At 41.5% G+C, this 21584-nt stretch overlaps 3 protein-coding genes across 5 annotated transcripts; all 3 read left to right on the forward strand.

Annotated features, from left to right (window-relative positions):
* Nucleotides 1-293: 293 nt before the first annotated feature.
* Nucleotides 294-7958, forward strand: trabd (TraB domain containing). Of its 3 annotated transcripts, none has more exons than XM_056388006.1 (10): nucleotides 294-378; nucleotides 958-998; nucleotides 1275-1329; nucleotides 2045-2211; nucleotides 2538-2678; nucleotides 3061-3171; nucleotides 3279-3418; nucleotides 4551-4723; nucleotides 5355-5451; nucleotides 5576-7958. In XM_056388006.1, exons 1-10 carry the CDS (start codon nucleotides 309-311, stop codon nucleotides 5745-5747), a joined length of 1167 nt encoding a protein of 388 aa, XP_056243981.1. In that variant the 5' UTR covers nucleotides 294-308; the 3' UTR covers nucleotides 5748-7958. The 3 variants fall into 3 exon arrangements, with proteins under 3 accessions (XP_056243981.1, XP_056243982.1, XP_056243983.1); XM_056388007.1 differs by having other exon boundaries at nucleotides 328-389; XM_056388008.1 differs by lacking the exon at nucleotides 294-378 and adding an exon at nucleotides 411-647.
* Nucleotides 7959-8214: 256 nt separating this feature from the next.
* Nucleotides 8215-15030, forward strand: selenoo1 (selenoprotein O1). The gene is made up of 9 exons (XM_056388001.1): nucleotides 8215-8890; nucleotides 9167-9370; nucleotides 9457-9634; nucleotides 10296-10426; nucleotides 10589-10866; nucleotides 11030-11198; nucleotides 12829-13014; nucleotides 13245-13401; nucleotides 13613-15030. The coding sequence occupies exons 1-9, from the start codon at nucleotides 8337-8339 to the stop codon at nucleotides 13841-13843; spliced, it is 2088 nt and encodes a 695-aa protein (XP_056243976.1). The 5' UTR covers nucleotides 8215-8336; the 3' UTR covers nucleotides 13844-15030.
* A 425-nt stretch (nucleotides 15031-15455) lies between these two features.
* On the forward strand, nucleotides 15456-21097 carry mapk12a (mitogen-activated protein kinase 12a). Its single transcript, XM_056388009.1, has 12 exons — nucleotides 15456-15962; nucleotides 16884-17013; nucleotides 17197-17255; nucleotides 17370-17481; nucleotides 17583-17612; nucleotides 17875-17922; nucleotides 18189-18303; nucleotides 19113-19184; nucleotides 19355-19434; nucleotides 19636-19714; nucleotides 19800-19973; nucleotides 20093-21097. The coding sequence occupies exons 1-12, from the start codon at nucleotides 15844-15846 to the stop codon at nucleotides 20158-20160; spliced, it is 1086 nt and encodes a 361-aa protein (XP_056243984.1). The 5' UTR covers nucleotides 15456-15843; the 3' UTR covers nucleotides 20161-21097.
* The last annotated feature ends 487 nt before the right edge of the window (nucleotides 21098-21584 follow it).

Here is a 21584-nt window from a genome sequence, read left to right on the forward strand (position 1 = left end):
CTTGTTAGACTACTCAAGCACACAAATGCATCCAAAAGCACTTTAAGACTAGTAGCACGGGTGTGTAAGAGCATGTTATATGTTGTAACACAGCTCTGCTTATAACTAATTTTCTGTGTAGGTTTTCACATTGAGCCTGTTGGAGAGGTAGATCTCCGACAGTCTTAATGCTAGTGAAAATGTGGAGGAGAGAGTCCAGACTTTGATTGTAATGTGTAAAATGTTATAATGAAAACAAATTAAAAACATTTTCTTTATAAAAACAATAAATGTGCGCGTCCCGACAATCAATGACTACATGTACCAGAATGCACCGCTGCTGTCAGCCGAGCACTATAGGCGAAGAGCAGCACACTGACAGACGGGCAGGCTTGCTCAGTAAGTTGAAGGTATTCGTTCGTAGACAACTATCCTGTATATAACCAAATACGTTGTATTTAACAATGGCAGCATTTGTTGTGAAAATATCCAGTTTCAACGTTTATATTTGACTAAATTCTTACCAGACTTGCTAGCTTGCGTTAGCTTGAGTTAGCTGTTATCATCATCGGGTTGCTAGCAAGACCGATGAGCTCTTGGTGAACACTCAAGTGTTTAGCAGTCCCATACTTAGGAGTAACGCTAGCTAGCTTGTAGACCTGCCGCCGGTAAGTCACTTCTTCTTCAGCTATGCTCGACTTGTGTAGCTAACCTTTTGTTCGTAGCGATCGCCTCGGCGGAGATAACGTTACCTATTTGATTTACTGTCATGAATCAGTGACAGCGACTGCTTTCCCCCAGTAACGATATTGCGTTTTAACCGTTGGTTGCATTTAGACAAGTCAGCACCCCGGTAAAGCAACGTCAGCAGTCACTAACGTTATACCGTAGCTAGCTGTCGGTGAGCGGCTCACTGTGTGTGACCACAGACTGCATGGTGTGAACGGATGTCTTCATTCTGCTCTCTGTCACACGCAGCTTTCAGTGCTTCAAACATGGACCAAGACAACAATTCAGAGGTTTGTAAAAGAAACGCGTTCTTGTATTTATGTGTATGTGTGTGAGTGAGAGAGAGGATAACACACTGGGCAGCTTGTGTGTTTTAGAATGATGTAGTCTGTAATAGCATATGTTATTCTCTTGTTAACTTGTTTACGTTATTTTGCAACCATTGCTCTGAGCAGTTACCTAATAATGTGCAATCTCTCTAAAACTGGCTAGTCTTTGACATAAATAATCTCCCTAATCTTGCGCCTTCAGTCTAAGATATTGTTTGCTGTTTTGATGTGTCACAGGATGAGTCAGTGGGGCCATCAGAGGAGGAACTTCCATGCCTACCTCCAGGGCTCTGTAAGCCATTGTGTTTTTTCTTAATCCATTGTGTATGCTGTACTTTGTCAAATAGGTGGTGTAATACCTGTTTAAGAGCAACCACAAACTTCTTTTTTTTTAAGCAGCTGTCCTTGTATTGTAACTTCTTACGTAAATATAAATCTGCATAGTACAATAATACAAGTCTTACCAATTCTATGCTCTGTATAGCAATAGATTTGCCCCAAGCTTTTGTCAAGTTATCTTTAAATATCATGTAGTGCTACTGACTGGAGCAGTGTTGGATTATCTCCAGGTAATCACTTGTCAAACCTTAGGAATGCAGTTTTACCTCATGCAAATGCATGTGCTATCAGTTTTCTTGCTATCTTCACTATTAGCCACAGCCACAGATTGCACTTTTCCAGACCCACAGACCATAAAAATGATATGTGTATTTTGTATGTTGTGATGATTTTCTGTAAAATGTAGGATTGCACCTAGACTTGTCTCAAGTTTACTATAAAAAGCTTAACTCTTCTCCAGCATTAGCAGCGCTTCTGCTTGTGTGAAACTTATATCACTGGGATGTAAATTGCTAAAACTGTAGCTAATGCATTTAAGAAAATGGAAAGTAGTGGAAAATTTGTCAAAATTTTGAATACATCCTCCCTGTAATAGATTTGAACAATAGGAAGACAACAAAACTATAGTTTTCCTGGTGTAAGTTTCTGTTTCTGTTATTACTTTCCAGCCGATGGTGAGGCAATGGAGCTGCTTTGGCAGTTGCGATCTCAGCGTCGCCAGTCATCTCCTGAGCTCCCAGAGACTGTGACCCGCCTTACTGCCCCTGATGGCAGCCTCCTATACCTGGTGGGCACAGCACACTTCAGTGACAGCAGCAAAAAGGATGTGGCCACGGTGAGCCGATGAGGATTTACAAGAGGATTCATACAGTGCAAAATGCCATTTACACCCTCTTAAAATGTGATATGCTGTGAGTTGTCAGTGGAAAAATAGAGTGATTCTGTGAATGTGGAGAAGTGCTATAGAGTAGCACCTTGAAGTGATGATGAGTCGCCTGTATATACCGTAATTAGGTTCGCATTCCTATTTTGCGAAGCATTATCTTGTTGTCTTTATTCCAAATTGATTGTTTTGTCTGAACGTCCTCCCTCACTGCTTATTTTCCATTTGGCTCTGTCTTATTCTGTCTCTTATCTTACATACCCACTGCTCTCACACAGACGATCCGTGCTGTGCAGCCAGACGTGGTGGTGGTGGAGCTGTGCCAATACAGGGTGTCTATGTTGAAGATGGACGAGAATACACTGCTGAAGGAAGCCAAAGACATCAACCTTGACAAGGTTCAGCATGCCATCAAACAGGTCAGGCTTTCAGGAAGATGGGGAATGGTGGTGGTTTGAAAAAAGAGCAAGAGTAGATGAAATCCACAGCAGAGGGAAAAGAGAGAGAGAGGCAGAAAGGAAACAGTGAATCAAAAATGGCGACAGAGAGTTAATATATTCTGAATAAAGCAGAAATGCACTCATTGTTAATGGAGAAATTAATACCAGTGATGTATGTTGCACAAGCAGGGCTAAGCTAAGAGCTTTTATCCTTTTCTGTACTTGTGCGTTTTGTCTTCATTTTCCAAAACTATGTTAATGTAAGCACCTTAAACTACAGAACTTGTGCTGTTGTAACGATATTTAAATAATGACCGCTGTTTCGCTGTGGATGCTTATTTCTGCCCTCTGTGTTTGACAGAATGGGCTGATGTCTGGCCTGATGCAGATTCTCTTGCTCAAAGTTTCAGCTCACATCACAGAGCAACTGGGCATGGCTCCTGGGGGAGAGTTTAGGGAGGCCTTCAAGGAGGTAAATCATACATGAAAAAATTAAGAAAGTGTATTTTTTTGTTTGTTTGTTTGTTTGTTTTTGTGTTGTTCTCTTTTTTTATTCCTGAAGTTTTTCCTTCCACACAGGCGGGACGGGTGCCGTTCTGTAAATTTCACCTTGGGGACAGGCCGATCCCTGTGACGTTCAAGAGAGCTATTGCTGCTCTCAGTCTGTGGCAGAAGGCCCGCCTAGCCTGGGGTCTTTGTTTTCTGTCAGACCCAATCAGGTATAAACTTATCTTTATAAGTTTTTTTCACCAAGTGTCATTATTAGATATTGTTGTTTAACAAAGAAAAGAAATGTACATAATTCTGAAACTTAGATCATTTCAAAAATGTTGAGAAATTTTGTGGAAAATTAATATGGAAATAGGGAGTGTAGTCAGTGGGAATTAACCACCACACACTTTGGGACTGAATGACTTCAGAACCTGCTCTTTGCATATCTAATGTTCTCTCATTGGAGGTTTCCATTTTGTGGAAATGGAGAAGAACTTGATTTTAAAAAGGGAGTTTAAATGTAAATGTCAGATATCAGTTAATTTGGAAATTTGGGGAAATCATCATTGTAGTGGAAAACAATTTGTTTTTTTGTGAGAAAAACAAAAGTGCAGCTACAGTATATGTGTGAGCATAATGTGTATCTGTGAGGTCTGTTTGGAACTAGGGAAAATGCGCCCACGGACATTTTCCAGAGTACATGCAATTCTGCCAATTTTTTAAACTGCCGGCGTCTGTGAGAGCTGACCGGATGCCGGAGCTTTCTGCATGAAGTGATTTTGTGTCTTTCTTCCAACATCGCTTAGATTGAGCTTTTGAGCTTTAGAAGTACTGCTACATTCTCTGATATATAAAATACTGTTGCATATGGGGACCTAACAGATTGACGAGGCCGTCAATCTGTTAGGTCCCCATATGCAAAGTCTCGTACAAATGTGAGAAATGCAATCTTTTGCTTAAATTTGGAAGTACACAACTGTTGTATTTTTGCACCCCTTAGTATCCCATAATCAATTGCATTGGGGTCAATTGTTTAATTCGTTGCTGCACATAAAGTTATGAATACGATTTACTTGCACCCCAGCAGATATGTTATGTTCATTTTGCTGAATTTTTTTAGTGTATACATATTGTATAAAGTCTTTACATAGTGGATGCTCAAAATATTTCAAAAACATAGATGAAAAATGTAAAAAAAAAAAAAAAAAAATTAAATCTTGCAGATCTTATCAAGTCCTTGACATTTCGACTGTTAGTTCCTCTTTCTTCACTGTGCAGTGTCATAACCAACAGAAAACAAAATGTTCTCCGTCATATGTGAGCTGACTGTGTTGGGTTGGGTTGTGTGTCATGTTTCAGTAAAGAGGACGTAGAGAAGTGCAAACAGAAGGACCTGCTGGAACAGACCATGTCAGAGATGATCGGCGAGTTTCCTGCTCTCCACCAGACCATCGTTGCTGAAAGAGACATCTACCTCACACACACGCTCCGCCAGGCTACACGCTGTGTAGAGGCTCCCCCTAATGCCCACAGTGCGTATTACACTGTTCAGTAAGCTAATGGTCACATCTTACTTGTTTTTCATCTTTTACATAAAATCAAATAGATTTCAGTATATAGGTTTTTAGCTCCCTAACTGTGTTCTTTTTTCCTTGTACATTAGGTGTATGTTTTAATACATGTATATCTTATTGTGATAAGGTTATGTTACAGTACCTTCCTCATTAGAAATATATATATATTGTATATCATCACATTTGTTGCTAGATTGTTGCGTAATTAACAGATCGGTAAATGTGGTTTAAATTCTACAGAGGCTGTTGGTGGAAATGCTGAGTCATATTAGATAAGGGTGACATTTTAAACTATAGTTCACAAACACTTTTTTCACTCTGTTGTTTCACTTTTTTTTATTAACTGAGAAACAAAATTTGTTTTCACTGTGAACTTGCAGCAATTCATGTTCATGGAATCATATTGTGGTTTGAACAGCAGTGCATTTGTTCTGTATAATTTCTATACAGTTAAACTGAGGGAAATTCGAGACTTGCTCAGTCTTGCAAAAGATAACCAGTGGTTTCATAGATGATGGTATACATATAAAGAATATGGGATTGTAGCAGTGTAGATTGTGTATGTAAAACATTTTCTACTGTTTTGTAGAAGTGCCTGCTGTGGTGGTGGGAGTCGTAGGGATGGGTCATGTTCCTGGGATAGAAAGAAACTGGGAGAAGCAGCTTAACATTAATGAAATCATGAGGTATGTTTATCTTGTTGTTTTGACATTACGCATTGTTGATATTCAGTAACAGAAATTTACTGTAATTGTGTTTGACTTGACAGTTGCAACAGCTGCTCCATGTGTATATCTGTCTCTTCCTCAGTGTTGCACCTCCCTCACGTTTTGGCTGGGTGTTGCGCACAGTCATGAAAGGCGTCATGATGGGAATGCTGGGATATGCCTGCTACCGTGCTGGAGGGAGTCTAGGTAGAGCCCTACTGTCCTTACCTGCTGTCCAATCAGTACTGGAGACTCTGCGGCCACCCCCTGCTTGACCCCACTGGTCTTCTCTAAGCCATCAGTGACACGACCTTTGATTTATGAAAACAATGCATCTATCACCAGTGGCCTTAAAAACAGGAAGTGAGGCTGGATGAAATGGTTCACCAGCCCGGATGATGAACTAACAAGGACCTCGCGGGGGTTTAGATCATCCCACCTCGCATTGATGTCCCTGTAGACACAGCAGGGCTGTACTGCCAAAGAAACCATGACAGTACTCTTTGTTTTCTTTCATATTTTTTGTGCAAATCCTGCATTTTGTAAGGTTTACAAATGCCAATAATTCCTTTTGAATAGATCTAGTACATTTTCCCCACCATTCCTTTTAATAACTTACACACAGAGATTTTATTTGACAGGTAACATCAGCAGCTATTCTCTGTCACCTGCCCTGATGTGACTGAGCCACTTTGTGAGAGGCACATTTTTCTAAAGCTGTCTCTTTATTCCTTCCATCTTTCATGTGCCAGCCAGCTTTTTTTTTTTGGTAATTGGCACATTTCAAGTCCAGCACTTTAGAAGAGACTGGTGGACTCTTGTACTGTGCATGCAGTCTATGGAAGGGACAAGAAAGTAAAATTACAAGTCAGTTAGAACGGCAATACACAAATTGGAGAAATATAATTTAGGAAGTCTATAAAAACCTTGTGTTTTTAGAAGTGGTGCATAGAGTGACTCGATGTAAATGTCAAAAAATTTCTGAATTGCAAAGGTTGACCATCATTTTATTAATTGTTAAAACATCTACTGCTTAAAATGCATATTCTTCAAAACTCATATACAGGATTAACATAAGACAAAATTTACTTATTCCATATGTGCATGGTACATCAATGGACAAGTGCCTCATATTGCAGTTGTAAGGGCTAATGGTTAACTAAATGGAACGGCAAAAATGTGTGTTATATGCATCTTAAAGATACTACAACCAAATGGTCAATGCAACTTTGTAAGAATCTGTCCTTTTATTAATATGAGATACCATAGACACATTTTATAAAGGATGTTGCCCTAAATATAGACACTTGTCTACATTTGTGTTGTGTTAGTTTTCAGTTGAAATGCCACAATGGTCCCTACATTTTATAGTCACTCATATATTCAACAGAGACCTGACACAGGACAAACTTAAATGTGCCTCAGGATGAGAAACGTATCAGTTATGTGATTTGTATATTTGATTGTACCTCCAATATGAGGCACCTTCATCTTTAGACTTTAACTGGCTCCATCTCTGAGTAAAGGTTTCATACTTGACACACAATTATGCATCATACACAGAAAGCTATCACTAAAAACCTTCAAATGAGAACATCTGACAGTCAGCACACCAGCTGTTTGTACTTTTATGATATATGCATTATCACTTCCCAGTCTGATTGCTAAATGGCAACAGAGATTGATCGAACAGAGGAAATTGGTTCTCATGATTTCTCATGAGGGGTAATTAGTTATTGACTTGTTTTGACCACCAGGAAGGAAACTGACTATTAAGGTTGGTCAGAATTGGGAGGTAAAGCCTTACATTGCTGTCACTGCTGCCTTTGACCCTGAGATCGCCTCTTTTGCCGAGGCTTGTTATTACCAACAATGACCTGGATCCACAGTACAGAGCTTCTTATTGCACGTGTAAAAAGCAGCGAGATGACGACCCTGGAACTTACATGGGAGATGTCCCACTAAGTTCAACAGGCTAAAAAAAATAATTATGTAGTTGCGAGGCGATAAACCAACATTGATTTCCAGGTTCTCCCAATATTAATTTTAAGTCATTTTTTTGTACAGTACTTTATTTAGATGCATTTATAAGATTATTGAAATGATCCACTGAGTAAACATGGGACTTGAGTGATTGAAGCAGTGCCATTTCATCTTGGCAAACTATCCACACATTAAACTAACTCAGATAATCCGTCTTCCAACTCATAAATTCATTTTCTTAATATATAAGAATAGTGAAAACGCGGAGTACAGATGTAGTCAAGCCTCTCAGTCCCTCAGCAGTATAATGCAGTCAAATTCAAAGCTGTCTGTCTCCCTCCTACAGTTGAATTTGCTCTACATTTGAGAATTGCCAAGAAAACTTTGTGAATGCCTGTAACTTCTTGTAAGATTTGTTTCCCCATACCCTTGTGTTGTATTGTCACTGTTACAAACCAAATTGTCATGAATTATAAAAGCATTTTAATTAAAGATAAACTATATTTGCCTCAAAGATGTTATTTTATTTCTGCTGCATGTAAACTGCAAAGATTTTTAATGCACACACTCAGAAAGTGATAAGCTTTATATTGGCCAGACGTATGATTTTATCAGAATATGTAGTAGTAATTATTATCCTATTCTGTTATTATATTTGAATTATCTAAATCTTATTTTGTTAATGTGGTTACTATGTCAATTTGGTTTCGACCTATGTACTTCCGTCTTTGCTATTTGTGTTTGGTCGGACAAATATTAATGTGACTCCGTCTGTCTCGCAAACATCCGCTCTGTTTAGGATTATGAAAGCATGATTAGCGAGAACTTTATAACTGCGCCACCGCGCCACTGAATAAAAGCGGACGGATGGCCCCGGTTGAATGGCTTATTTAGGACCTCGACTGGGACCATCGCGCATCTTTGTCCCCGGTGTTTCCGTGTTCAGACTCTTCAGCTCGGTCGGGATGGACGACATGGGTCTGGCAATGAGTCGTTCCCCGCTGGAGCGGCTCGACTTTGACAACGTCGCCCTCAAGAAACTACCCCTGGACCCGTCCGAGGAGCCGGGGGTACGGCAGGTGAAAGGAGCGTGTTTCTCCCGGGTGAAGCCGCAGCCGCTGACCAAGCCTCGGTTCGTGGCTGTGTCGCATGAAGCCCTGGCGCTGCTGGGTCTCAGCGAGGAGGAGGTCACGAACGATCCGCTCGGACCAGAGTATCTCAGCGGCTCCAGAGTGATGCGTGGATCTGAGCCCGCCGCACACTGCTACTGCGGCCACCAGTTCGGCCAGTTCGCCGGGCAGCTGGGCGACGGGGCGGCCTGCTACCTGGGGGAGGTGAAGGTGCCACCCGGCCAGGATCGCGAGCTGCTGCGGGAAAACCCAAGTGGCCGGTGGGAGATTCAGGTGAAGGGAGCAGGACTGACTCCTTATTCCAGGTATTAGGGGGTGTTTTTGTGTCAGTTTGTGTTGTGTTAGCAATGTTTTGTTGCAGTTACTGGGGTTAAAAGAGACAAGTGGGACTCACCAGATCTTAAACTCTTTTTATGAAGTGAGAGGTATACACATGGAAAAAATACTTTGATTCCTGTTTTGACAAACATACATTTCACCTAAAGGAGCAGACAGATTTTAGGGTGATATGTTATGACATGTTAGCTCTACCTGGATAATTAAGAAAATGCACCTTTACTGTGACTTTTTCCCCTCTATAGACAAGCCGATGGCCGTAAGGTCCTGCGCTCCAGCATAAGAGAGTTCCTGTGCAGCGAAGCAATGTTCTTCCTGGGTGTGCCCACCACCAGAGCAGGCTCCGTAGTGACCTCTGACAGCAGGGTCATACGGGATGTATACTACAGCGGACAACCTCGCCATGAGAGATGCTCTGTGGTCCTCCGCATCGCCCCCACCTTCCTCAGGTGAGTGCACATTGTCCCCACTTCATCTATCACGGATGCCTGAGCTTGCCTGAGATGTTTGTCTTCACTGTGCTCATTGTGTGCAGGTTTGGATCCTTTGAAATCTTCAAGCAGGCGGACGAGTTCACAGGCCGTCAGGGTCCCAGCTACGGACGTGATGAGATCCGAAGTCAGATGATGGATTATGTCATTGAGACGTTTTACCCCGAGATCCAGCAGAATTACCCAGACCGAGTGGAGAGGAACGTGGCTTTCTTCCGAGAGGTCAGAGCGCCCGAGTGACACTCTCTCCCACCTCTCAACATACAAATCTCAGCTACTGAAACAGAACTTGAGCAACAACTGTTAAGACTATGAACTGCAAGGTTTACTCAAATCAGCATGTTGCTGACTCAAGGCACTGACATTATAGATTGAAGCCAAGAACATTTGGATCCTCTTATCCTGTTAAGCTGCTGTAAATGGTTCAGTGACTGCATGTGCTGAGTCACTGTGACCTCTGCTTTATGTGAGATTAAGATATTAAGAGATCTGGAGACAGACTTTTGACATTTTCCTCATCTGCTTAGACAGAAATCATATCATCCATTCTCCCCAGGGGTTGTTTTCCATACAGGGCATTCAGAAAGGATTCAGACCGCTTCTCTTCTTTCACATTTTCTCATGTTGAAGCCTTATGCTAAAATCAATGTGTCAGTGTGATATTTCAGTTTTTCCTTTTTGAATAAATGTGCAAAAATAAGTATAAATCTGTTTTAGCTTCGTTTGATGTATTTAGATTGATGAGGGGAAAAAAAGGAATATAAATGATTTTAGCTGCAACATATCAAAATGTGACAAACGTGAACGGGTCTGAATACTTCCTGAAAGCACTGCATACTAGAACATACTGTAACGCGAGACCATGTCTTGTCCCTGTTTACAGGTGATGAGTCGTACAGCTCAACTCGTGGCACAGTGGCAGTGTGTAGGTTTCTGCCATGGAGTCCTGAACACAGACAACATGAGCATCCTGGGACTCACGCTGGACTACGGTCCATATGGCTTTATGGACAGGTCAGACATTTGTGGAGCGTTTATGACCAATTGATCTGATTGATCCAATAGACATTATGATTGTATGGTCATTTTCTATATATGACGTAATATGCATGTTTTGGGAATGAGGTGTCCATCACACATGAGATTATAGAAATCAACTTTCCTTATCTCTCACAGGTTTGATCCGGATTTCATTTGCAACGCCTCCGATAACTCCGGCCGTTACTCCTACCAGGCGCAGCCGGCTATTTGCAGGTGGAACCTGGTGAAGCTAGCGGAGGCTCTTGCTCCAGAGCTGCCACCAGACCGGGCTGAGGCTGTTATGGATGAGTACCTGGATCTGTATAACGGCTTCTACATAGAGAACATGAGGAAAAAACTGGGTTTATTGAAGAAGGAGGAGCCTGAAGATGAAATTCTGATCACTGAGCTGCTGCAGGCCATGCACAACACAGGTGGGACAGGAGTTAGAGAGCATTATAATGCCTAGCAGCAGAGACTGATGAGAGAGCATTTTATCTAGTTTGGGAATACAATTTGTTCATACAGTACTGCAGATAAATTTAAGTAGTCACCTATTGCACCAGTATTGTAACGTTTTCTGTCCCCGTCCTGCAGGTGCTGACTTCACAAACACCTTCCGCAGCTTGAGTCAGATTTCCTGTCCCACTGAGGGAGAAGGTGAAGGAGAAGAGGAGCTTGCGAAGAAAGCCACAGCCCTCCTGCTGGAACAGTGTGCCTCTTTAGAGGAGCTCAAAGCCGCCAACAAACCTACTATGGATCCACGGTGAGTGAGCCAAAGACGCTATATACAGTACAGAACACACCATTTGACTAAATAAGTTGTAGAGGGACAAGAGAAGATACATCAGTGAGATTATTTTAGTGACTCTCTGACCTTTAGTCTACCTCCACCACAAGATCATAATTGAACTTTGAACACTTTAGCTCATGACAGAATGCAGCATCTTGAAAACTAAATATCAAATATGTATTGATTGCTTTTGATATTCTTGGCCTCCAAAAGATGAATCCTAATGATCTCAGGGACAAGCCTGACTTTTTTTTCCTGTAGCAGCACCAGTTGGTCAAAATGTCCACTTAAACAGAAGGAGTGCGAGTTGATTGATAATGTTATAATGGAGCACCAGAGCATCAATGTGCTCTATTCATGTGCTGAGGAGTCTTTTACTGCCACCTTTTGGACAAACTTGGCTTTTTCTTTTTTTTTTTGCCCACTTCATGAAAAGATACTAATGATATAATGTTCAGACTGTCCAGATTTGTTTTGTTTGGTTATACACATTGCAGCTTCTGGGAGCTTCTAATGGGGCTTTATGTATTAGTCTTGTTTGACACTTAGATGGGGAGAGGAATATTGTATTGGAAATGGGTGAAATGAAGAAAAAAAAATAGTTTGAAGTCTCTTAAAAACTGCTTTAATTGTTGTTTTTGGGAACAAGTTGTAAAAAACCACATAGCCAACTCTGACATATTACCACATACAGTTGGTTAAACAATGGCCTAATTATACATTCAGCTGACATGGAGCAACAGTAGCATTCATTTGGAGTCATGTTTGTGTCCAGCACTGTCCATCAGACAGGGTCAAAACAGCAAAGCTGCAGTTAGAAAAACCGAAACAATGAGTTTAAAGAAGGGGAAAAAGCTCCATGGAGCAGAGGGGAGCTGCAGTGTTGGATTATAATACTCTCTGGGTTTGTCACAATCAATCCATTGTTAACATAAAAATATGAATATAAAAAATAGTGAAAGTTCAAGGCCTTTCACTTCACTGAAATACTAGTAATGAACCACAGTGATATCTTTCTGTTCCATTTTCAAAATGGGATTTGAAAGTATTTGATTTCATATAATGCAACTGAAAGTCAGCCCTAGCAGATTAGTTTTATTTTTTGAAAGTACCTGTGACCTGACTGTCCCGAGTAGAAAGTAACCTTGTCATAGACACTGCCGAGGCGAGGATTTTTCAATTGAAACAATGCTCGAGAAAATCCAACATTTCATAATCCGTCAATGTGGTCCAGTGTTGTGTAGTGTTTAATACCGTGTGGAAGATTTATAATTATGTCTGGTCCTGTTTGTTTGGAAGCCGTAGAGGGAAAATCTGATTGTGGACCAAACCAGATGTAGACATGGATTATGCAGGAATCGGAATAACGCATTTGAAATGCTTTATCTGATTTCATGCCTATCCTAATCTGCGCATGTAAACATAGTCAGATTAAGTGAATGTGCCATGAATATAATCATGTTTTTCTTTACCTCACTTCCCCCATGAAGTATCTAACAAAGATAAAAATCTGGACTGTCTGCACTGGCAGCTCCGCTCCTCTGTTTTCTCCAACATGCCAATAACAATTGTAACTGTTATGATTTCTGTCTGCTGTTGACAGTGAGCTGGCGATGCTGCTCTCTATGGCTCAGAGCAACCCAGCGCTGTTCCAGATGATCTCAGACAGGATGACAATAGCGAGGCAGTTAGACAAACTCAGCAGACTGAAAGACCTGATGGACACCAGCCAGGAAGAGCTGAAAACCAAACAGGCGGAGGAGTGGACCAGCTGGATCACACGCTATAGGTGAGACAAAGGGAGACAGAAATGATGATGTAAATCAAGAGCAAAGGGTGAGAAGCTACATGAACAGGATGAAGTTTTTTTTTTTTTTTTTTTATTTGGTGGATGGTGATGGGTGGAAGTGTGACTGATAAAGAGGGCGTACAGACAGAAAGAGCAGGAAATGAGTTGTTGAGTCTGACATTGTTCCATTACTATAACGCTCCAAGTGTTTTTTGTTATCATTGCTGCAGGAAGCGTCTGGCTCGCGAGCTGGAGGGCCAGAGTGATGTGCAGGCTGTGCAGGAGGAGAGGGTGAGGGTGATGGACAGCACCAACCCTCGTGTCATTCTCAGGAACTACATTGCCCAGAATGCAATAGAGGCTGCTGAGAACGGAGACTTCTCTGAGGTCAGGCTCGGATTCACTGTGACACTCTTAGACTGTAGTTCAACCATGTGAGGAAAAACCATTAAAACTGAGCCTGAAAAAGTGTTCCTGCAGCATTAAGAGTGATTTCAAAAGTTGACATTAGGATGCACTTCGGTTACACACGATTCCCTTTTGCTCTCTTCAGCTTTAGCGTTTCAATCTCCGCTCTCACTTCCTCTCTGCACTGCAGGTCCAGCGGGTCCTCAAGGTTCTGGAGAAGCCTTTTTCTTCCCAGCCAGGTCTGGAGCTTCCTGCGTGGGTTGGCAGAGGCGGTGCCACTGAACAGGGAGAGAGGGATGAAGGAGAGGAGCAACAGCAAGAGGCTGCATCTACATCCACAGACACAGCCAGGAGTCCTGTTCCCTATGACAGCAAGCCCCCAGCTTGGGCCCATGAAATCTGTGTTACATGATCTTCGTAGTAACTTCCCTGATTGTTAGCCTGCCTGCCTAAAATGACAAGAGAGTTTCTTTAATCCATATTTTTTACCTTTATACCCCCCCCCTCAGTCACTGTGTAACTCTCTGTTACTTTAGCAGGCAGCGTCAAGGAAGTTAGTGTGAGGCACGACACACTACAGGCTACCTAGCTGATACAAAGCAGACAGGGAATGAGTTGAGTTTGGTGGTACAAATATATATAAATTACAAACATGATGTTGCCATGTCTGGTGAAAAGCTTTTGACCATGTGTGAAACGTTTTTTTCTGATGACATTGACATTTCTGCTTAAAACAGAATTTTGTAATGGGCTTCAACGTCTAAATCTGAGGAATTTGCTCGACAAGGGGTTGGCGGGGTCACCCTTAAATCCATGCGTGGCATTTTTGAATGCAAGATGCATTCAGTGAAAGAAAAATAGATGGGATTTTTATACAAAAGTGCACACAAATGCAGTTTATGAAATACATTTAGGGGCATTTTTATTATTTCTGGTGACTTTTCGTCTTTGCAAAAAAAATACCCTCAACTTGTTCCCTGTCTGTTTTGTGTTTCGTTAGATATTGATGACGGCTCAGACAACATGTCCGACAGTGACCTGTCTGACTCTGATAAATTGTGTGGTGTCGCCTCAAAATATACCAAATAATATGATTTGTGTGTGTGTGAGTGAGTGAAAGAGATGATCTTTTAGGCACGTTTGTTGGTGAAAGGGAATGATTGCACATGATCCAATGAGCCGCAGAAGATAAGACACGCACAATATATTCTACTATAATAGAAAGCACTGTGTTTTGCCACTGTCATAGCAGCACTTGATACGCACAGAACCACAAACCATGTTTTATCTTAATATGTTCCGTAGGCATGCAAACTACTGTTGGTCTAGATTTGATTGAAGGAAAAAAAAATGGGATCTGCATATTTGAGTATTTTAGTTTGGCTGTGAACATGCACAGATGTTAGAGGAAGTTTAATATAACTGGTATAAATGTGATTCATACCCTTCTGTGAATTCGTTTGAGCTATGATGGCGCCTCATAGCACTGACTATAACTTCCTCCATTTGAACCAGGATCACTCTGTTGTCTAGGCAACTGGATTCAGATCTTTTTGTCAAAATAAAGCCATTAGGCTCTAACAAATAATAAAAATGGACAGAAAGAGATTTTTTTTCATTGTTTTATATTTGCTTAATAAATATGAAATATACGTTTGAGCTCTTCCTCAGTTAGCCTTAACCTATCCTAATAAACTGAGCAGTGACTACACATTACGTACCTTTTTTGTACCTAATACACACCTACCATTTTTATTTTAGGAGCTGAACGCCTCCACATTTCTGTGTGTCATAATATATTTGATTGATGGCAACCATTCTGTTAATTGATTGCCCCAAACTGATATAAGTGAATGTTTAAACCTTTTCTATTTGTATAAATGTCACACAATCTAAACCTTCCAGTTTGTTTATGAAACGACCGTTTCCTCGTTCTGTTTCCTGGACACATATAACACAGTGTAATATTTCCCTAACCACATAGCTGTGCTTGTGATCACCTCTGGGCGTCAGCAAAGCTCATGTCCCAGCAAGCCTTACCCTAAGTACAGGGCGCAGCTCCGAGGAGTAAAACCTACAGTAGGTGTAACCCAGCCAGAGCTTTCAGAAGCCTTTTAAGTCGTTATCCAAATTGTGCGCACTTTCCAACACATTTCACAGGCATGCTGTCAGTCCGTACTCTCGTGTTACTCGCATTCCAGTCCCTCTTTCACCTTTAATTGTAGGCCCTCAGCAGGAGTGGCTTTTGGTGACCTCAGGCTGCGCCCTAAGCGGCAGACACGCAGAGCTGCGCAATGATCGAGGGTGAGCGCATAGGTGGGATCTGGGACAATGGGTGCGTAGCGTCCGCAGACCAAACAAAAAAAACGGCCAAAGAACAATCTTTCCTAGACTTCTTATTTTGCGTTTTAAGAAAATAAAATGTCTAAGCGAGTCAGACCCGGTTACTACCGCCAAGAAGTTAACAAGACCTCCTGGGAAGTGCCGGACCGGTACCGGGATCTGAAGCAGGTGGGGACCGGGGCGTACGGGACGGTATGGTAAGTGAAAACCGCCCCACACACACACACACACACACACACACACTGGGAGAAGAAATAACACAGATCGCACTGCTGGTTTATGTGGAGCGGGGTAACAAAAGAGAGCGACGGAACAGATGGTGACTTACAGGCAGCCGCACTGTGCCACGGGCAAACAAAAGGACAAGTATCTGCGCTCAGCTGAACACATGCTGCCCCACTTCCTGATATGATGGAGACACTTGCGCCGATAACGTCACCTCAGCGCAGCCATCCTCACATCTCTAGTCGTCTTTAAAGATTGTGAAATCATTAATAGCGCGCGGGTGGTGGTGGGTTAAAGCAGCTGCGCACGTCCAAGTTTAGAGATATCCGACACAACGAGCTGCTTTTTGGGCACCTTGCGCGTCTCGCAGCATGCGGCCCTTTGTTGTCAATGATTGACTGTGTGGGCGGTTGCTAAACTGCCCCGACTTACAGTATGCGACTTAACAACACATGAGCAACTCCGAAATATTGTGGTCGGACACAGGCTGGACATGGAAGAGCCGCCTGCTACAGCCAGAGATCACAGCTGGATGTAGCAGATGAGGGGAAGGGACAGGCCAGGGGGCTTTGTGTACTTGTGTAGTGTGTGTGTTGTGTGCGCGTGTGTGTGTGTGTGTGTGTGTGTGTGTGTGTGTGTGTGTGTGTGTGTGTGTGTGTGTGTGTGTGTGTGTGTGGTCACAGGTTTTGAGCACCTACTGAAATTCCTGATCACGAAATAAGAAAGTACATCTTCAGTTATATGCTCAGAGAAACTCAGATGATGATTTTTATTTAGGTCAAAGGGAAGTTCCTGGACTAGATCATTATTTCCTCATTCTGGTCACGTTTCAGATCAACTCATTAGGCCTACATATTTCTGTCTCACACACTCTGATGTGTTCTTGCCCTCAGCTCAGCAGTGGACTCCAGAACAGGAGGCAAAGTGGCAATCAAGAAGCTGTACCGACCTTTCCAGTCTGAGCTCTTTGCAAAACGGGCCTACAGGGAGCTGAGGCTTCTCAAACACATGAAGCATGAGAATGTAAGACACAGCCTAATCGCTGCATGATCATTTTTTATTAGTTCTGACTAGATGGAATCAAGATATCTGAGTATTCATGCATATAGAATAATGAAACGAGAGGATATCTGTGTTAATAGTGACCTATGGGACAAAAGATTATGTCCACCCTGGGCGATATATTTATATTTCTGTCTTATGCAGGTGATTGGCCTGTTAGATGTGTTTACTGCTGACCTCTCCCTGGACCGATTCCACGATTTGTAAGTGCAATTTATGCCCCTGCCAATACTGTAGGACTGAATTAACCTAGCTTGAAAGTAGCAGCCGGTTGTAAAGTGTTCACAGCTGTGATGTTTATCTTGTTCTTCTTAAAGTTATCTGGTGATGCCATTCATGGGGACAGATCTGGGGAAGCTGATGAAGCTGCAGAGACTGTCAGAAGAAAAAATTCAGTATTTGGTTTATCAGATGCTCAAAGGGCTTAAGGTGGAGAACTCGGCTTTCATGATATAGTGTGGACAATTTATTCCTTGAATTTAATTGTTCTGTTGATTAAATTCCTGTTTTTCTGCATTCTTTTATTACAGTACATTCATTCAGCTGGTATAATTCACAGGGTAAGTTGTCTTTCATATATATATATATATATATATATATATATATATATACACACACACACAGCAGGCTACATTTCCACCAAGTATGTGTGAGCTAAGGATTCATACATTCTTATCTAATGAGAAAAGGGAGTTGGTGTGCAAACGTATACCCTCTCCATTTTATTAGACTGTTATGACTGAGGCTTAGTTTTTCTTTCACTTGTTTGCTACAGACTCAATGTCACAGTCATGTTGAGTCTTTTCATATCAACTTTTGCAGGACCTCAAACCAGGAAATCTGGCCATCAACCAAGACTGTGAGCTCAAGGTACAGCACACCCTCATAGCCCAAACAAACACAACCCACAGCCCGCTTTAACTGTTAAATACTTAATTTATGGTGTTCCAATCAAAAATGGGCAATTTGTGATTGTACAATCATCAATGCACTGCACAGAATTTCATTGCCACTTCGACATATTTCTGTCCTTAAAGTCCTTAAAGTCTTACTACCAGATTTGTGGCCTCACTGTATGACCTTGATGTAATTGTGCTGTGTCTGACTCTACCATGTTTCTGTTCATGTTCTGTCAGATTTTGGACTTCGGTTTGGCGCGGCAGGCAGACAGTGAGATGACGGGGTACGTGGTGACTCGCTGGTACAGAGCCCCAGAGGTCATCCTGAGCTGGATGCACTACACTCAGACTGGTAATGTAGAACTAATTACAGGGGGGAGGGGGCAATCAAATCACTTTCAAACAGTCATGTTCACTGCTGAATGCCCCTGTTATTTCATGATGGAGCGTGGATTTGATATTATTATCAAAGTCGAATGCTCTTAACTCAAGGCCTCTGCTTCAGCTATGGTTTACTGCATTTCTCAGAATGAACCTCAAGAGAACAGGCTGGGACCTGTTGCTTTCTTACTTTTTCCAAAAATGTCTTGCACTTGTGGTTGTAGTGCACTCTGGTCTATTGAGGCCACAGTCAGTAGAGAAATTAGTATTTATTCTTCTTCTGTGACATATTTAATAATAAATATCTACTATACAATATTATACAGGGCTTTTAAAGGCACTCAAACACACTTTATATAAAATAACACAAAAATGGAGCAGCAGGAAAAGACACAGTATTAAAAGTAGGTGAGCCAGGGAGGTAGAGAGGGTGGGAGAGTATTTTATTTTGATGGGGAGAGAGTTCCAGAGATAAAGATGGCTCTGTCACCCCAGGTTCATTGTTTGAATCAGCTGAGTGGAGGTTTCATGCTGAGCTGGGTTTGGAGTCAAAGTGGAAGGTGTTAGAAACACCTGAGTTCAATGGAGTCAGAGAGTAATGATAAGTGTTATCCACTAGGCGGTGCTCTCTCAACACTGTACAACAGACACTCTGGGAGTTCTTGCATTTTATGCTGTTGATCACTGACCTACGATGAGATGTTGTTGTAAACTCTTCAGAATATCTGGAAATCTGAAATGTGTGGTGTTTATCAACTGCGATTTCTGTCTCTTCCACAGTGGATATTTGGTCTGTGGGCTGCATCATGGCGGAAATGCTGCAAGGAAAACCTCTTTTTAAAGGCAGCGACCGTATCCTTTTATCTTCCTGACCTTTTCCATTGACATTTTCAGGACGTTCAAAGAGACAAAAGATGGAGAAATTCTTTGCAGAAATACTGCACAATTCTCCCATGAATCTATATGAAAGAATTATCCTGCGAAATGTGAATCATCTTTGAACCTTGACCCCTGTTCGTCAGACCTAGATCAGCTGACTGAGATCATGAAAATCACAGGAACACCAACTCAGGAATTTATATCAAAACTGGAATCTGAAGATGTGAGTGCAGAACATGCAATTCATACAACTCCCTGGTTTTATTGTACATCCCAATTGTGCCCCCAAATCTTCCAAAGTTTATGAACTGGAGGCACAATTTGGCACTGTCATAAAATCATTATGCGTATCTTTAAATTCATATACACACCCCTCAGATACTATGATTTATTCTAGATTAAATGTATTGATTTTTTTTCATAGGCCAAAAGCTACATCAGAAGTCTTCCAAAAGTTGAAAAGAAAGACCTTCAAAAGGTGTTTTTCACAACTAATCCACAAGGTAGGACACGGTCGGCCTTTGAATTCTATCTATTTTCAGTTCCTGTTGACACTCTTTCCTCACTCTGTTTTTCCTCCTTCCTCAGCCGTGTCTGTGCTGGAGCGAATGTTATTGCTGGATCCGCAGAGCAGGGTAACCGCTGCGGAGGCTCTCACGCTGCCTTACTTCACCGAGTTCAGAGAACCAGAGGAGGAGACGGAAGCACAGCTGTACGACCACTCCTTAGACAACACAGACCTGCCGCTGGACCAGTGGAAACGTAAGGATGAATGGGGAGGAGCTGTTGGACTGGTTATGGTGCCATGTAACCAAAAAAGACCAGTAACTGACTGGGGATATATACTGATCGCTGTCCTGCTGTGCTTCTTTCTTCTTTAGGTCACACCTTCACAGAAATTTTGACCTTCAAACCAGTTGTGCCAGAATCCAAGGAAACCTCACTGTAAAACACGAAGAGACGGCTGTGCAGCCTGGGGCCAGAACAAACTAACATGTCTTTTTATCTTGTGCTCAAGTGACTCTTTGATCACAAGACTTATTGAATGCCCACGGACTATATTCTCTTTTAAGTGCAAGCTGCTGTGTTTTTGATGATTTCCCAGTTGTGGATTTTTCGTCGTCGTAAATTTCAGCATGTTTTTGGTCCAGTAGCTTGTTTCCTGAGTCTAGCATTAGATCCTTTCAGCACTTCTTTCAATGCTGAGGTTGCTATATAAGTCAGGTAATAATATTTTTTAAATATTTAACTGGGCAATCAAGGCATTATGAGTTGATTTTAATCAGAATGGTACATATATGTTTTAGGAGCATTTAATAAAACACATTACTCCCTACAAGTTGGTATTAATTACAAATGAAGAAATTACAATAGACACATTTGACTTATGAGAAAACAGAATTTCTTGAAGAATCCTGGTGAAATTTATAGTTTGATTTCCAAGAGTCATTTGTATTTGTGGTAAAATATGATTTTATGGTAATAGATCTAGGCAATACGTAGTTTATTTTGTGAGGTAATCTCCCTGTCAGTGACCACATGTCCTTATAAGACGTTTGTTTAGAATTGTTTGGTATGTCCTCGTGTGTTTGTGTGTGTGTGTGTTTGTGAAGACTACATGTCTGTTGTGACCTTGTCATTCCTCCCAGTGGCCTTAATGTTAACGACATAACACTGTTGAACCGTATGAAAACCATTCCCGGAAGGGTAAGCACAAACATTCACATATTCATTTCAAACCAAAAATACATACATACATAAATCCGATTATATTGTTTTTTTGAAACAGAAAGTTGCACAAAACACATTCTCATCGTTGATTTGTGAATTCATATTTCTAGCACCACTCCTGTATTTTTATTATTAAAGATTCTCTTTGAAAATGACGCACGTTTGTTTTTCTTTTCTGTAGTCTTCTCGCAAACAAAACATGATGGATTTTGGCTCATAGAATATTGAGTCAAAGCTGCACATGTTTAAATGCTGAGGTATGATACACAATACAAAGAAAGTAGGAATAAAAAGAGTAAAATAGGACAAAACAAGGAGACTTTGAGGGTGGGGGTGGTAGAGGTTAAAAAATAATCATTTATTTTATAACAACTATCGTATATACAATTATCCACAGTTTTATAAGAATACTGCTGTGAAATCAATAGTTATCGAAGTCTTAACTCGGTGCCCTTGACACGGTACACCAGCAGTTTCGTAGTGCATTTCAGTAAAAGTGGAGGATTTACAGGCGATGGCTTCAAAAAAGAAATGGTCAAACTGTAACAAGAGGCCAAGACATCCTGATTTGAATGGTGGAGGCGTTAGTTTCTCAGGTTGTCTGTCCGTTCATCCGTCCTATTCTCATGAACATGATAGCTG

This window comes from Seriola aureovittata, chromosome 10, assembly GCF_021018895.1.
Source record: "Seriola aureovittata isolate HTS-2021-v1 ecotype China chromosome 10, ASM2101889v1, whole genome shotgun sequence".
Classification (NCBI taxonomy): domain Eukaryota; kingdom Metazoa; phylum Chordata; class Actinopteri; order Carangiformes; family Carangidae; genus Seriola; species Seriola aureovittata.

Excerpts from the sequence above, each read along its gene's own strand:
- trabd (XM_056388006.1), top strand. The coding sequence starts at position 309 with ATGCACCGCTGCTGTCAGCCGAGCACTATAGGCGAAGAGCAGCACACT. Across the intron at positions 2,212-2,537 it reads GCAAAAAGGATGTGGCCACG|ACGATCCGTGCTGTGCAGCC; the intron begins GTGAGCCGATGA and ends GCTCTCACACAG. Across the intron at positions 4,724-5,354 it reads GGCTCCCCCTAATGCCCACA|AAGTGCCTGCTGTGGTGGTG; the intron begins GTGCGTATTACA and ends ACTGTTTTGTAG.
- mapk12a (XM_056388009.1), top strand. The coding sequence starts at position 15,844 with ATGTCTAAGCGAGTCAGACCCGGTTACTACCGCCAAGAAGTTAACAAG. Across the intron at positions 19,185-19,354 it reads TCTTTTTAAAGGCAGCGACC|ACCTAGATCAGCTGACTGAG; the intron begins GTATCCTTTTAT and ends CCTGTTCGTCAG. Across the intron at positions 19,435-19,635 it reads CAAAACTGGAATCTGAAGAT|GCCAAAAGCTACATCAGAAG; the intron begins GTGAGTGCAGAA and ends TTTTTTTCATAG.